The 14,349-nt window shown below is 37.6% G+C and overlaps 1 protein-coding gene across 15 annotated transcripts in view; it reads left to right on the forward strand.

Annotated features, from left to right (window-relative positions):
• The window catches only part of LOC131150781 (transcriptional corepressor LEUNIG), a 74,780-nt gene that overhangs the window by 11,512 nt on the left and 48,919 nt on the right, over positions 1–14,349 (forward strand). For all 15 annotated transcript variants that reach the window (XM_058101730.1, XM_058101727.1, XM_058101725.1 and 12 more), the window contains one exon: positions 4,525–4,574. In XM_058101730.1, the coding sequence (XP_057957713.1) occupies positions 4,525–4,574 (50 nt within the window). The remainder of the gene's footprint in view (positions 1–4,524; positions 4,575–14,349) is intronic.

Consider the following 14,349-nt stretch of genomic DNA (forward strand, 5'->3'; position numbering starts at 1 on the left):
CTCAAGCCAATTTTGATTAAAAGACCTGACAAACCTTTCTTGGATTGTTATGAATGTTGTAAGAATGGTCATTTGTATTGTCAATGCTCCAAAAAGGAACATTTAAATTAGACGGAGGAGAAGTCCAAGTTGTAAAGGACTGAATATGTATAGGAGTCACTAGATTGTGCCGAATGCGAGAGGAATGCGAGAGGAGGCATTGGATGGTGATAGGTGAATAGTCACCTTTGATACAAATCCATACTGTTCTTTGTAGGGTATGAGGAAATCTGGTGTGAGGCTCTCTATATCTCTCTCTCTCTCTCTCTCTCTCTCTCTCTCTCTCTCTCTCCTTTTTCCTCTTGAATGTGCCCTTGAAGCATGTTAGAAGAGACACCCACTAGGAAGTTCATCAGTCCTTATGTGTTCTTATCGGCACTGGTTGAAATTAATTTTACATCAAATCATGTTGTTTGCCAATTAGGCTTGCATCCCTTTAAGATCCATGTGATGCAAGAGGGACTCAAGTAATTGCTTCTGGTTATCAGATGTGGTTTGGTGATAGCATTGTTGATGTGGATTTGGTGCTGAGTGGAGTTGCTTTCAGGTTATGTTGTAATGCTTGTGACATGCATGTTTTTTATGTTTTGTTGATGGGTCTTTCTGTTATGAGCTGCACCCCTATTGCAGATGCTAAGATGACTTGGGACCTTGTGCCCAGTTCCGTTTGCCAACCCCCCTTCTGTTTCCTAGGCCACATTTTTCTTAGTTAGGAGAGAATGATAGAGGAGGGAATAGCCCATTTTCAAGTTTCTGTTTGTAGATGCCTTAATTTACAGTTGCCTCAATTCTGAATTAATTCTAAGGTCTCAGACTCTCAGTTATGTTTATACCATAGATTTAAACCAGCCTATATATGTATGCATATTTATCCGTGTGTATGTATATGAAAATGGTGATGACAATTATTATGACAAGTCAAACAAATATTAAATAATAATGAGAGGTGTTGTTTCATTAAATTTGGTAATTGGTAAAAGAGTTTAAGATTTAAGTTAGAAGAAATTCAAAATTTGATTACATCTATATATAATTGCATGCATTTAATGTTCCTGTGCAAGTGTATGTGTATTTTTTGGATTTTAAATAATTTTATTATGTTTACTATTTGTTGACCAAAGAATCATAAGTCAAAACTGGCCGCTGGCAAGCATCTGTCCTTGTACCAGGTGGACCTGTGTTCAACACCCACCCTCACAGAATTTACAAGCTTTTGTTTATTTTTATTTTTGTATTTTATAATCAGATCTTGGGCCAATCGGCCCGGCTCACTGGGTCAGGCTGAGCTGACTCTGGTTCATGCCATTACCTGTTTTGCGGCATTACCCAAACAAGTAATGATTCTGGTCCAACTTGGTTGTGCTGGCTGGTCTGTTCTGGTTTTAGGACTCTGATTTTATACAATTATTTTTTAATTACTGATTATTGCATGCTTGTCTCTTTGAAGGAGGCTGGACCTGCGGTCCTTGTGCCTGAGATTGGTCATGGGACACATTGTAGTTTTATGGCCCTGGGATGTTCAAGAGACTTGTTTTGATTTGGTAGGCTCAAATCAGGATTTATTGAGGGAGAACTGGTGGCCCCCTTAACCCTTCCTTTTGCTATCCAATCATTCATATACATGACACCTTTTGTATTGTTTCCTAAAATCGGCCTGCAACTACATCCTTTCTCATTGGCTGCACCCTGACATCGCATCCTCAGTGGATGATGAAGCCCCCTATAAGTACCCCCTCTTTGTTCACTTGAGTCTTTTAACAACCTTATGGTCAAATCCTTGAGAAAAAGAAAAAGAATCCCCAACTCTTACTCTCTGTTTAGTTGTGGAAAAACCAGTTCTATTTTCCATTTTTCCTAATTTGTATGGGAAAGTCAGAACATCGTTCTATTGCTTTCTTGATTTTCTATATAAATCTTGGAAAAAATTCAAAAGAAGGCATTTTATAATTATATGGAGAAAATCTGTTTTCCAGAAACTGAACTAGGCCCCTTAGAATCTTGGATTCCCTGTAGCAACTGAAACTCTTTCAGCAGCCACATGAAGTTTGAGCTTCATACAGATTGTGTTGCTGTCCTCTGTGATCCATCACTATTGCTCTTGTTACTTGAAAGCAACATCATCTCTCCTCCTCATCTTTAGATTCCCTTCCATAGAGATTAAAGTAAATCAGATGCTCTACACATCACAGTTGATGAGAAACAAACCATTCAATACATCAAACTCAGCAGTTTGCTTGTTACTAAATTGGAGCAGTGATCTGCAGGGCAACAGAAACTCACTACACTTTGAACACTTAAGATTCTTTCCCGGATCATACAAAAAGAGTCAATTGGATCACACAAAAGCCGCATAACCACGAGCCAATAAATTAGGTTGCTGTGCATGATGGAACAAGAGATGAGAAGGATTCTGCTCTCTGCTGCTTCTGCTGCTCTCATACCAGAAGCAGTGAAGGAGAAAGGATTTGAAAGAAAACACGGGAGGAGGAAAATGGCAGAAAACCTAAGTAGGATCAGACATTAAGGCTTTGATACTATGTTAAACAGTCGTTGGAGTTAGAGGGATGCCTTGGTCAGATAATTGTTGCCAAAGGTTCAGAAGGGTGGGTGGCATTGCAGCAACTATGGAGGAAGTGAGGATCGGCACGATCTCTGGTGAGGGTGGTGGCAGCAGATGGTCCAGTGGATATTGCTTCAGCTAGGGTTTGCAGTATGGAGGGGTTTGACAGTTATGAGCCCAAGGTTAAAGGAGAGTAGGCTTACAGTTGCGTGCGCTGTGGATTAGACACATTTGCTTTGAATTTGGATCAGCTGTTGGGTGCTATTTGGCTTCGCCCAAATGTATTTAAATAGCAATCCGCTCCAACTAATTTGTTTTCTCCAGAGCAAGCCCTAGACTTTTCTCAGGCTTTGCAAGGTTTTTTTGTTAGATATCAGGCCCAGAGCCAATTGGAGAATTCCATTGAGCAGCCCTTGGTTTTTTGTAAATCACCTTATAACAAGGCCCAAAGTATGGAGGAGGTAGCTGCTAGATGGGTGATGACACAATTGGGCACTGCAAACTTCATTTTGGGCAAAGCAAGGAGGTGGAGGAGAAACAACATCATGGCAACTATTCTACAACGGGGGAAGATTGGGGTATGAGCAACACGGGAAGTTAATCAGTAGACAGATTGATGGGGAAGGGGTTTATTGAAGATAGATGAGTTCACCAGTGGTGTTCCTATGGAGGATGGGTGTAAGAGGATTATAGTTTGAATTTCTGAAAGGGGAGTCAAGATGTTGCAAGCTTTAGTAATGACAAGGCAAGTATGGATGGGGTAAAGGAGCATGAGGTTGCTGATAAGGCAGCAACATTAAAGGTTTATACTCGTGGGAGGCAGGAGAGTATGGAAAAGTAGGGATGACTCATTTGGGATGAGTTTTCAGCGCAGACTGGAGGCCAGTTAAGCTCCTAAAAAAATCAGAGTGATGGTAATTTTCACATTGAAGATTCAAATGGAACAAAAACAGTCTTAAATAAAAAAGTTAGTGGAATCTTCATTGTGGAAGAAGTGGGGAGACGTATTAGGTGAGGATGGTGATATGGTTAGTGATTTTGATTTTGATGAAGGGCTTTTCTTTGTAAGGGTTGTGAACAACTTGGTTATGGATCAGATGCTTTTGATTTTATTGAGGCTCATTCTTCATCTATAATGGCTAATTTAGAGGAATTCTTGGTTCAAGGAATGGCAACTTAGAAGAGGCAGAAGATAAGATTGAGCAAAATTAGATCAATATAATTGTGTCTCGTATTCAACATATGTTGGATAAAATAGTTATGCAGCTATTAGACTTAAAAGGGAAGGAAGTTTGCTTGGATGAAGGCAGAATCAAGGTTAGGAGGGGCAATGGGAATTGGATAGTTTGCAGTGTTCCATCAATTACGATGGGAAGGATCTAAAAAGAAGCTTTCTTAGGTAGAGTTTTGTTTAGGCATAGTAGGGTCTTGGGTGGAGGTTATTAGTGGTTTGGATTGTAGGCAGTTTTGGTCTGGAGTGGTCTTATTTTTAGTTTTTATTTTCCTTTAGGATTCCTTATCCTCTATTGCTTGTATCTTCTTTCTCTATTAATGTATCTTCTTCATTATCTAAAAATTAGGCTTGGAAGAAGGGAGAGAGGGCTAACCATCCTGACCCCCAAATAGTGTTAAGATACATATCATATTTTCTAAAGCATCCTTATGACTAATGAGTAATGACTTGATAAATAGCCCCCCCTATTGTAATTAATTAATAACTAATTCTGTAACCGACAAAACAATTTATTTAACCTCATAACAGACTATCCTTAGAGTCTTGGATGTATCAATGTTCCTATTTTATTTATTTTCTTTTTCAATGTAGTAAACAGGAATTTAACAATTTGCAATTGTAATTTGATATGTTATTTAACTAATGTTGCTTGAGTTGCATCTTGTTGACGTGAAGGGTTACGTTGTTTCAGGATCAAATCAAGCTGGTAACAATTTACCTTTGAAAGGATGGCCACTTACTGTAAGTCTCTTCATGATTTTCTAATTAGCTATCTTCACAGTTTTTATGTTCTTTGTTTTTAATGTGTAGATTTGTTGTAACTGAATTTATGAAGTTATTGAATTTATTTTATGTGATTTATTTATATGCTGTGAAAATATATAATGTTTTGTTGCATGGATTCAATATTTATGCTTCAAGATGGTTTTTCATTTTCCTGATCATGGTATCATACTCTGGCTCAACTACATCCCAACAAATAAATTTTTTTAGCAATTTATCCATATTTACCTTGCCAGGTGATGTAGTCCCCTAAAAGACTCTCCTGTTCCTTCCTCTCTGCACATTCTAAAATATGGTAAGAGGAATAAGGTTGATTGCTTTTTCCTTTCGTTACTGGTTGTCACGGTCCCACATTGGATGGGTACTAGGGAGGTGTTGGGCTTATAAGGAGGGTTTGAGTTCCAACTAAGTGAGGCGCCTTTTATTTGACAAACCTATGAGGTCAGTGGGCCAAAACGGACAATTCCTCATGATTTGTGCCCAAGAACGTTACACTTGGTATCAGAGCCTCCCTAGGGGTACTATTATCTGAGTGGATCCGCCCTGGGGGTACTATCATGTGAGTGGATTCTATACAGAGGTGTAAGCCACTTTGCGACAAGGTTAGAGATTGGGCGAGAGGGTCTGTTACGGTCTCACATCGGATGTGTACTAGGGAAATCACATTGATGAGGACGTCAAAGATTGGACAGGAGAGCTTGTCACGATTTCACATCGAATGTGTACTAGGGAGATCTTGCACTTACAAGGAGGGTTTGAGTTCCAACTAAGTGAGGCGTCTTTTATAGGACAAACTCGCGAGGTTAGTGAGTCAAAGCGGACAATGCCTCACGAGTTGGGCCCAAGATTGTTACATTGGTCTTTGTTCTTGCTCGGCCCAAATTCTCAAAGCACTCTCGATAATCTCAATTGTTACTACTGTTGCCCATCATGCTTATACCCACATCCATACCATGTTGTTCCACAATGCATTGTGTGAGGATGTACTGGACTTTTGTCAAATCCACCTTTGCTTAGATAGCATATGTTTGCCAAATTCCACCTTTTTGTCTTTAGGTTATCTATATTTAAAATTCTCTTTGGTGCTACTTTCCATTCTACGAAAGCCACCTTAATAGGGCATTTTGTTTTCTAGATCCTCCTCTAATAGAAATGTTAGACCCTCTACCCTTTGCTTTGAAAATTTCTTTGTAAACAGGTTCTAATAGTGAATCTTTTCCTACTGTCATCTCCAGCTGACTCTATCTTCTCTGTAGGCATTAAAAATGATTATGTGGGGGAAATATAAATGTTATAGCTACCAACTATGGTCATACCTTTCATATTTCACATTACAAGAGATTCCACTATTATTGGTGATAAAGCAAAATGTCACCAAAACTTCTTTACCCTTTGCCACCATGAAGACATTGGGAAAGATTAAAGATTGATACCCGACCATATATCATGCCAACAAACCAATCTATCTCCAGTTCTTATATTACAAGTCATATGTTAAAAGCCATCAGAGGAAGAAGAATCTCGAGGCAGAGGATTGGAGTTATTACGGCTAAATGGGCTTGTTGGTTGTAAGGGTACTTCAGAAGGTGAGGTGAGCTAACTTGTAAAAGACGACTCTGAGCTGTCTTAAACAGTTGGGTGGTTCTTGTAAATGGGTTTCATTTTGTTCCTGATGGTCTTGACTGTTCCAAAGCTCTTTTAAAATTGTTGGTGGGGGGCTTGTAGACAACAAGCCTCATTATTTTGAAAATTGAAGGTAGTGCTGCAGATCTCTTCTCCACACTTTTTATCCTTCTTCGCCATGCATGTGTATGGGTGCGTCAGTTCAGTTGCTTTCCCATGAGACCTTTCAACTCTGATCCCTCTGGTGTTGGACCAGATGGAAACCTGAAGGAGGTGCTAATGCAGCAGCAGCAGTGTGGGCGAGATTTGAGTATTGTGAGCCTTTTATGTGCTTTTGTCCCATCTTGAGGTGGGTTTTGCAGCTGAGTTTTGTCTTTGTGTTTGCTTTTCTTTAGTTTTTTTGTTTCTTTGTTGTTGTTTTCTTTTTGGGATTGGCAGTGGGGGAAGGTCTGCCAAAGGTTGATCGGGAACTTCACCTCCAAAGGTTCTCAGTTTCAGCAAAATCCTTTTTCCAAGCTCCTCGATATGATTGAAATTTTCTTCCATCCTTTTGAGCCACAACCTTCAAGGAAGCTGATCAATTTTAGTCTTGTGTTAATCTCTAAAGGCACTATAAGCCTTCAGAAATTCTTCTTCATCAGGTGTTATAGGAGAATCTTGCCCCTACTGTTCTTCCTTCTTACTCATGGATGAGTCCAATCTTTGACCTAGAGTGCAGGAGCCAAACCAAGTCATCTACTTAAAAAGAAAAACGGAAAAAAGAATAAGAAGAGGGAAACTCTTTGTCCCTTGATATATTGGTCAGTATGAGGAGGTCAACTATTTTTCCTTCGAGCATGAGTTGAAGGACTTCCTTCTTTCCTCGCATATGAGGTGCTTTTATTGAAAAAAAATTAGCAAGGGCTAGGAAATGGCGGGTTTCTTTCATTACTGGGTCAGAACTTCAAGTTCTGCACCCCCCACACTAGCTTGCTTGGAAGCCATGGCAAACTTTTATTCTGATTGTACTGGTTCACGACAAGAATTAATTATAGAAAACCTCTACTTCTTAAAATGTCTATACATTACAAAATGGAAACTGGGTCATGGTATGGCACACACTCTAAAATATGGAAATTAGGGGTATACTTGTATAGATAAATTGGTGAAAAACGTGTAATGATGCTTGTATGTTTTGGAGAGGATGTTGAGGGGTTTCTAAATCTAGAAGAGATATGAATTTTAATGTTTGGGAATAAAATTATGATATGATAATTCCCCATCATAACTAATAAAAAAATGTTAGAGGAAAAGAATTGAACTAAAACTTTGGATTGGTCGATAATGACAATCAATTTCAATCTTATGAATTTTTGTTGAAATTTCCACAAATCATTTGAAACTTATCAAATCTAAAAAATTTTAATTTTTGAGTAGCTTTGGAACAAATTGATAGTGGAGGGTTTCGATTGGAGCTCAATTGAGGCGAGCTCTACTTAGTGACTTGAGTGATTTTTCAAGACTGAAGAAATAAAGAAATGGTGGTTGAGATGAGTAGGGATGTGGCTCTTGAACCCGATGGGTTCATGGAGGCCTATTTTTAGGAGAATTGGGAGGTTTTGAAGGATGACATCTTGAGATTCTTTAGAGAGTTTCATCGGAATGGGTGGTGGGTGGGTATATTGTGAATTCTACCTTCATTGTCTTAACACCCAAGAAGGAGAGATCTTTGAGAGTGAGGGAGTTCAAACCTACTAGTGTTGTCACTAGTCTCTACAAGATTCTCTCCAAGGTCTTAGCTAAGAGACTTCGAGAGGTTTTTGAGAAAGGGGGGTGGGGTTTGAGTGACCATGGTGCAATTTCTGTTTATTCAAGATGGACAAATTTTAGACGTCGTGCTTGTGGTTGATGAGGTGGTGGAGGATGTGAGGAGGAGGGGAAGGAGGGGATTTTTATTCAAACTCAATTTTGAGAAAGTCTATGATATGGTTAATAGGGACTTCTTGGATAGTGTAATGCGTATGAAAGATTTTGTGGAGGTGTGAAGAAAGTGAATCAAGGGTTATTTGAGCTCAACCAATTTGTCAGTTATTGTCAATGGTCAACCTAGAGAGTGGTTTAGAACTACTTGGGGACTTAGGTAAGGGCACCCATTGTCTCCTTTTTTTGTTTACCCTAGCGGTGGACACCTTGAGTAGGATGCTTTGCATGCTTGGGGGTGATTTGGAAGCCTTTTGAGTTGGGAGGGAGGAGGTGGAGGTTTCTCTCCTGTTTGTGGATGATACTGTGTTGTTTCTCGACGAAAACATTATGATTAGGCCATTACCTTGCTCGAAATTTTTGAGAAGATCTTGGGGTTAAAGATTAACTTGTATAAGAAGTGGGATAGCAAGTATTAATTCGAGCATTAGGGATTTATAAAGCTTCAAAACCTTGGCAGGTTGTTGATAGAGGTTATTTATGGCTTTTAGCATTATTATTATTGTATTAATATATTAATTAGTGAGAGTTAGTAAAGGTATTATTGTCATTATGTGTTTAATTTGTATTATGAATAGAGGGAGAGACCTATATCAAGTTAGGTCATTCATTTTATCAAAATCTTAACATGTTATTAGAGCGTGATCCAACCTAAACCCTATTTCCCTTAGCCATCACCGGAAAAATCATTCCCTCAGCTGTCCTTCCTAGATCCACCTCCACCCCTCATTATTTCACAAAACCAGCCATATACCTAGCAACAGAACCTTTTGAAGCCTAATCCCACAAAACCCCATCGCCAAAGGAGCTGCCATGTGCCAGCCAAATGCCGGCAATGCTGACCCCACGTGCCTTCGTGTGAGTGAATTTCGAGCCACCTTTTTTTCCCCCCTCTTCCCTGTTTTGATTCCTTCTTTAGACAATATTATCAAGCTGTTGGACCTCTTTTTTGCTTAAAAATCCAACCTTTTTTCGACCACACGCTCGTGATATTCCATTAATCTCTGTTATGGGTTTGTGAAGGCTTTTTTGTGAGGTTTTTTTTTTGGAGCAGTGGCAGTGTTCCTATGTCCAGTTGTAAGGCTGTGGCAGTTCTGTATCCGTTGGTGAGTTGTTCACCTCGTCTGTTGTTGTGTCGGTGCTTCACATGGTTTGTGATTGTCCGGATTAGTTTTGATTGTTCTTCTCGCTTGACATTGGTGTGGCTGCTGATTTGTGAGTGTTGGGATGGAATCTATGAATCCCGTAAATTTGTTTCCTACATGGTTGCCACAGATAGCGACTCAAAAGTTGGATGGAAAGAACTATGTTCAATGTTTTAAAGCTGCTTGGGTTTATTTAGAAGGATTAGGAAAATTTGACCATTTGTTCCAATCTGATCCTTCTGATGAAAAGAGAAAAAAACGTGTGGGTTCAAGAAGATGCCTTGATTTTTTCTCTTTTATGGAATTCGATGGAGCCCAAGATTGCACGGATGTGTATGCATCTAGATACGTGCAAGGAGATTTGGGATAATGTCGAACTTCTATACTCTAGTAACATTACATGTATGTATGATTTATCCCAGGGGTATTTTTCAGTTACAACAAGGAGATAGGAGTATTGCAGATAATTTTGGAGAGATAAAGCTTATTCATGAGGAGCGGAATGTTGTGCAACCTATAACTGTCAACGTTCGTGAAATGCAGAAGTAGAGAAAATAGATGACAATCCTTCGTGTTCTACCAGGCTTGAGACCCAATGTAATGCCCCAACCCACCACGTGGGCCATGGTTTTAAATCGCGGTAGCGGGTAGCGTAACGTAATGGTAACAGGTGTAATGGGAAGCAGGAGTAGCGGATGTTACATAACGGGAAGCGGGTGTAACGGCCGTGAATTTTTTTGAAGCACGCACAACCTTGTGCATATTACCGTACTTGCATGTTTTAAGCTTTTGGCCATTCTTAGAAAGGGTTTTAGTGTATTTTGGACCCTTTAGTTCGAGTAACTAAGTTATTTGGTAAGGGCAACAAGTTTACATTTGTTTTAAACCATCATTGATAGAAAATTATGTGTGTGCACGTATTTATACTTCTCATTGTTCTTATCTGTGATAAATTCTTATGTGTGCTAAATGAATTAATAAAATAAAATACATTATACACTCCATTAATCTATTAGACACATAAGACATATGAATAATATAAATATAAAATAGCAAGAAAAGAAAGAAGGTTGAAGTTGAAAAATAAAGAACATAAATATCACATTACTAATATTATTAAAAAAAAAAAATTCCTAACAAGTTAGTATTTCGAAATTGTTAATTAATGCATCTATTATGAGTATTTAAAGAAAAAGTAAATTTTGTATCATTGTCATCCTCATTATAATCTTTTCCCCCTCTTGCCACTTGGAATATTGAGAATGATATGTGAAAGAGAGAGAAAAAGTGAGAAGAAAAAGTAAAAAATAAAATATTTTTTTGGTGTAACAGTCCTATAGCGGTTACGTAATGGCCGTAGCGGCCTTTACGTAACGGTCGCGGTCCGTAACGGCCGCTACGGTCGTGATTTTTCTTCCCACCGATTTCGCGGTATGTAACGGTATCGGTAACCCAAAAAACCTTTACGTAACGGCGTTACGTAACGGTCGCGGCCTTTATTTAAAACCATGACGTGGGCTCATCTTGACCACGCTTATTATGGGGTCGAGTGTTTTGCTTTACTTGGGGATTATCGCTGTTCAACATTCAAAGGGATTGTTGGGTAGCTCTTCGTTAATCATTTTGGTTGTTGATCACTATTATATGTGGACGCCTTGTCCTCAAAATATTTGTACTTTTCTTGGTTCTTAATAAAATTTGCTATGGGCAGTGCGCTCTCTCTTTTTGGAAATTTTCCTCTCTCACAGGCTGAACCATGACCTTGACAGTAGACAATGCATAATTGTTTGTTTCTGATGGAAGGAGGGACCTTTGCTCTAAAGATTGAACAAGGTTGGGGACTCCTTATTTGGTCATGTTTGAGAACAATATTTCTTGTAATAGATGGGTAAGATTCTCCAAATAGGTTGTCATTTGGTATGCTGATTGTTTATCAATTTTTGGTTGAATGGAGAGTGGCTTTTAAAGTGTTTTGCTGAAACATGTATTATTGGATTTGGATTAGGTGGACAAAGGTGGGAAGGTTTTTGGAGTTAGGACAAGGGTGCAATGTTAAGAAATTTTCAGCATTTGTCCTTGGTGGAGCCAAAGGTGGTGGGTGGTGAAGCTTTGCAGGTTACTTTTGTGAGATAGCTAGGAATTTTGTCCTGAATCTGGAGGCAAAGGTGAAGAAAGTCTTTTTTGTGGAGTTAGGTGGTGACAGAAGGGAAGAAGGGCGAAGGTGAAGGTTGTAAAAGCCGTTTCCAAATAGGGAATTAGGGTGTGGTGTATGAGGAAGACAAGAAATTGATTTCAATGTGGGGGAGAGTTGCTTGAAGGAACTTGGGGTTTCGCTACCGAAAATCACAGATCCTTGATTATATTTGAATGGCCATAAGATAACTAGGTTTTGGAAGGAGCATTGAAACTAACAACAAAGAAGATTGGGCTAGGGGCAGGATGCTTTGTTCTCGTTTTGGACTTGGGCTAAATAAATGAAAAAGGAGGAGTTTCTTTTTCTAACCAAGCTAGGCTAGTTAATTGAAAAGGCCCATAGTCATGGTAAAAATGATTCAAGACATTCTTTGGAAACAGTAGCGTTCTTCTCAGATGGTTCATTCTCGGACATTCTTCTAAACAGGCCCATTCTTTGAATCATATTGATAGGGCCCTAGATGATAGTGTTTAGATCTCAAATAAGGCCCAAGAGGATTCTTTTGCTGTTTTTTACCTAAAAAATTGGGGATATTTGGCTGGGAGTGATGGACTAAAATGAGAACTTTTAGGATGAGTTTTAACAAAAGCAATTAGACGGAGCAATAGCTAACATTGGAGGTGACATTAAGGGAGTTCATGAGATGCCTCCTTATTGAGCTTGGTATTCTCCGATTAACTGGTGTAGGCAGCCAAGGGATTAAGTTAGTATGTTGTCTTACGAGCAGATTCTAGGTACAAACCCTATCTTGCAATGTTCATTTTATAATTAAACTCATGATGGTCAATAGGATACTCCATCTTCCTTAGAGAAAAGCAACAATACTAAGGTTACGTTTGGTTTGCATAATGCCTATTCCTTTAGTGTTTGTAGATTAGTTACAATTAGTTATACAAGGAATTATGTTGTTGATATAAAGCAAATAAAAATGTGAAATATTTTATGAGTTCATAATAAGGAATAGACAAAGAATAACTATTCCCAAACTTCATCATGGGGATGCCTGCTTCTTTCTTATTAAATGTTGAATGAAATAATTAGAAATATACAAGGAATAACTATTCCCTTGATTTTCAAAATTTAAACTATATTCCATCTTATTCCAAGGAGTAACTATTCTGCCAAACCAAACGAGCCCTAAAGGGTTTTGAAAGAAAGAGGCGACGAGGTATAGTCTTGTTTGAAACAATTTTGGAGATTTGATTCATGAATTTTTTTTTTTTTTTTTCCCTTTAAAGTGGGTCAAGAGATTTTCCATTTGTAGAAGACCTTCATTGGGTCTTCTAAAGAGGTTGATAAAGGAAGGGGTTCTATAAAAGTCATAATTTTTCTGAGGTCAAGAGGCAAGTGAATAATGTAATTTTGGGGCAAAAGTCAAATGATAAGGAATAAAATTTTGACAAGTTTAGGGATCAAGACCCTCATTGGAATATAGGGCATATGGGTGTTGAAATGAAAAAAAAAGTTTGAAGAAAAAACAAGTTGCTTTTGTTGAAATAACTAGAGAAATTTTGAGAGATGGAGGAGGTAATTTTTAGGCACATTGGAAGAACCGCTTGTTCAAAAGGGTGGTACTAGTGAGGGGTGAGTAGTGGCATGGAAAAAAATAATTAGGGGGATTTTTCAGATAGTGACAGCATTGACATAAATGGTTTTGATTTTGATGGGGTTTTCTCTTGGACTATATTTGAGAACAATATGATTTTGTTTCTGATGTGCTTGGGGATTTAATTTATGTGCCAACTCCCCATTGGAAGGATTAATGGGAATTAGTATTTTTGAAAATGAGGTTAGAGGAGTTTTTTGCGAAGAATCTTCAAGCTCAATATTTGTTGGATGAATTGTCTTTGCATGTTAGATTGTGGAGGAATCGAAATTCGGATATATGGTGGTAAATCTAAGGCTTAAGAGGGGTCGGACGGAATTAGCAAATTTGAAGTGTTCAGCGAATTATGATGGAAGGGTTTAAAGACAGGTTTTCTTGATTAATTTTTGTGTAGTTTTATTTTTATTTTTTGTTTTTGTTTTGTTTTTATTTATTTATTTTTTCCTTTTTGAGCTTTTCATCTCCCTGCATACTCTGTAATTTCCTTCTCTCTCTCTCTCTCTCTCTCTTCTCCCCCAGTATAACTTCTTTCATCAAATTTTTTACTTCTAATTTTTTTTTTTGAAAAAGTTGAATATGAAACAAAATTTTAATGAAATTGAAATTTGTGGCTCAGAATTCAAAATTGAAAATTATCTTTTAATAAATCTCCTGTTTTATCAAAATAAAGACTGACAAGAAGTATATGAATGATAACTTCCAAACTTTTGGAATTATTTGCAAAATTGAATTTAGTTGTTAGCTGAAACATTTTATTAAGCCTTTTATCTCTTAAAGATCTGTATTTGCATCATAACTGATATTTACATGATATAATTTAAATTAATTGAAACCATAGTTGTCAAATCATGATTCAAATCATGAATTGAAATTCCAATTTTGGGAATTGAGAATCAAAAATTGGATTGAATTATATTCCAAAATAAATTCTAAATGATGTGCATATATTGATATATGAAAAACGAGCACAATAGTAAAATACATTTAAAATTTGACTAAAAAAATCATATTTCATGTGTATGCTTTCCCTGAACAAATGGAAAAAATAGGGAATGGGTCCAGAAATATTAATAAAAAATGAACTTTATGCTATTAAAGGGAAGGAATTAAGAAAAAAATAAAAATAAAAACTTTGGTTTTGGTGTTTACAAATTTAAAAAATAATATTTCATACATATTCTTTCTTCAATTAAAAAAAGAAAAGTA

This window comes from Malania oleifera, chromosome 3 (assembly GCF_029873635.1).
Source record: "Malania oleifera isolate guangnan ecotype guangnan chromosome 3, ASM2987363v1, whole genome shotgun sequence".
Lineage (NCBI taxonomy): Eukaryota > Viridiplantae > Streptophyta > Magnoliopsida > Santalales > Ximeniaceae > Malania > Malania oleifera.